At 38.9% G+C, this 2,759-nt stretch overlaps 1 protein-coding gene across 1 annotated transcript in view; it reads left to right on the forward strand.

Moving 5' to 3' along the window:
- LOC140329680 (cytochrome P450 2K1-like) overlaps positions 1 to 452 on the forward strand; it is a 7,279-nt gene extending 6,827 nt beyond the window's left edge. Inside the window, exon 8 of the mRNA XM_072410072.1 lies at positions 148 to 452. Coding sequence (XP_072266173.1) covers positions 148 to 326 — 179 coding nt within the window. The 3' untranslated portion in view covers positions 327 to 452. The remainder of the gene's footprint in view (positions 1 to 147) is intronic.
- Positions 453 to 2,759: the final 2,307 nt, after the last annotated feature.

Raw genomic sequence — 2,759 nt, forward strand, 5'->3', positions numbered from 1 at the left:
GTACGTAGGTAACTGTGAGCAAAATAACAAAAGACAAAGATGATGCAGTATGTCAAATGAAATAAACATAGGTTTTCTTCTGAAACAGCAATTTACATAGTTATCTGTATTGATAAAATTGATTTCTATATTATATTTTGTGTTTAGGTAAAAGAAGCTGTGCTGGGGAGAAGCTGGCTAAAATGGAGCTTTTCCTTTTTTTTACCACACTGTTGCAAAACTTCAGCTTCCAGGCACCACCCGGAGCTAAATTGGAACTCACAGGCGCTGTTGGCTTCACAACTCCTCCAATGAAGCATGAGATCTGTGCAATTCCTCGCAATTGATGTGAACTGGCAGTAAATTAATATTTGGTTAATAGTTGTTGACCAAGTTGACAGTTTCTTAACATATAAAATCTATAAGATCCTTTTATTTTTATACAAAAAACTGTTTAACTTTGAAGATATAAAGCAGCCTTTCTAACTTTTTATCCCAGGGGAACCTTTTAAACTATTTCCAAGGCTCGGGAAACCCCTGCTAAAACCAATTTATTGGGATAAATGCCATCTAAGCTAAAAGAATCCTCTTACACTGGTGGTCTGAATGCCACCCTAAAGACTTTTAAACAATACCTGATGTCACGCTGCTGGCTACAAAAGTGATGTTTGCTCAAGAATGGTGAAGGCACCAGCAAATGTCCCAACCTCTGGAGGAACCCTGAAGTTCTACAGAACACTCATTGAGAATGGCTGATTTAGAGCTTAATTCACAAAGCTGTTGTCATTTTCTCGCTAACGCACCTGATCTACCTCATATTATAATATATTTAAAAAAAAACAACAAAAGCAGAAAAAAATAGCAACAACATCAGAAAAAGCAAATTCCAATAGCGATGGAGCCGATAAGTGAATACAAACAGTGTAATTAAAATGCAAAGTGGTAGACAAATTGGTTCAATGGGTTAAATGTGCTTGCCTACTGAATAACAGCTATTTCCTCTTATCTCTGGATTAAGTGAGTTTAAGGTTCAACCAAAATGACACCTATATTTGAAAAAAACAATATTTGCCAGAATACATTTCCCAACTTAAGAGCAATACATTGGAAACCAAATGTCCGCATGAGGAGGTATGACTTTAATGAGGTGGTGAGCAAAGAGAGGACCACAATCTAGTAACAGGACACTAAAAGGCACAAAAGCTACAGGCAGGCATAACTACACATTTTGGGTGTAATCTAAATATTAAAGAAATTAAATTATTTCACATACTTTATAAATTTTAGCCTTGCAAGGGCATAATTTCCTTTGGCAGGTGAACAGCCTAATTCCTTTAGATAATTACCCCAATAGTTTTTTGATGTTGCCTTGTTTAGTTTTTGGTTTTAGTTGGGCTTTAAATTATTAAGTAAATTTTAATTTTAAAAGCTGCATAACATCCTTTATTCAGCTTGCCATGTACAGTGTGTAGTGGTATTACAACACTGCCAGTGGTATTTTCTAGGCACTAATGAAATTTTATTGGTAAAGTAAATCAGTCAAAACATTTCCATTGAAGGTATAACTCAAAAACCCCAGCATTAGGGTTGTGACAACCTGGAATTTTAATTGATGTATATGAAATACGTCATTCCAGTGACGTTTGTAAACTGAACATTTTTATGTTTCATGAAATGGAAAAAAAATAGTTGTAATATACAAAATGATTTAAATGAACAGGAACAAGCAAAGACATTTCACGCTGAAAAATTGTGACGTAAAAAATGTATTTTTAAGGGCAAAACTAGAAAAAAAAATTTGTACATTTTGATTTTTTACATTTTTTTGCAAAATTGTTATAAATGTCAGGGTGATGTTTGGGAACATGCCCCCCCCCCTACACACACACACACACACACACACACAAACATAAACAAAGCGTATAATTTTTCTGTAAAACAATGTTATCAGTATAGTCAGGTCATTTTTTTTTTGTGCCAGCCACTGACTTTTTTTTTAAAGCCCCTGAACATTACATTCTTACCCACCCACAAGCGGGTCACTTGTAGCAGGTAATAGGCACTAATATGAGTTGTCCTTTGCACTTGCCATGCGTGCTGTACTGACCCTGGCACCTGGCTTCAGAAAATAGCCACTTAATCGTCGCTGGCTATTTAGCTAGCTCAGACACAGCACTCAGCATTTGTGCAATGTGTCTCACTTGTGCCGAGCCCCTAGTTCTGTTGAGATAGTTCCTATATACTTGTTGGTAATTCAGTGCTTTCCTTGTCCAGCTCCCATGTTATCCCCTTGTTGCCCAGTCTGTTGTCTCCAGCTCATTCCATTGTGCTGTCCCAGTGCTGTGGATATTTCTGTGTCACCTGTGCCTCCTGTTGCTTCCAGTGTCTCCTGTGTTCCCTGTGTCTGCAGTTGCCCTGTGTCACTGGTGACTATTTCCTGGATCCCTGGTATTTGTCCCTTGGCTTGTGACCTGACCTGTCTTGCTTGCTGCCTGCCTTGACCCTGGCCATCCTTGGCAATTTTTCTTCTTAGTGATTTGGTACCATGTATCCTACTGCCCACCCCGGTGTGCCCAAGGACAGCAGCCTAGCAGTAACTAGCAGCGCAACATCCTCACCACTATAGGCTCTGGAGAAGACCTGGTTATTGCTTAGACTCTGAGTCTTGTACCTTCCCAGGGCTCACCCCATTTCTGTGCAAGTCGTACCTCCCCCTAGTGGCCCTGTCTCCCCAAGCGTGACAAAGGCATTTTTCTTTATTTCTTCCAGAAGATGGTTCT

This window comes from Pyxicephalus adspersus, chromosome 4 (assembly GCF_032062135.1).
Source record: "Pyxicephalus adspersus chromosome 4, UCB_Pads_2.0, whole genome shotgun sequence".
Classification (NCBI taxonomy): domain Eukaryota; kingdom Metazoa; phylum Chordata; class Amphibia; order Anura; family Pyxicephalidae; genus Pyxicephalus; species Pyxicephalus adspersus.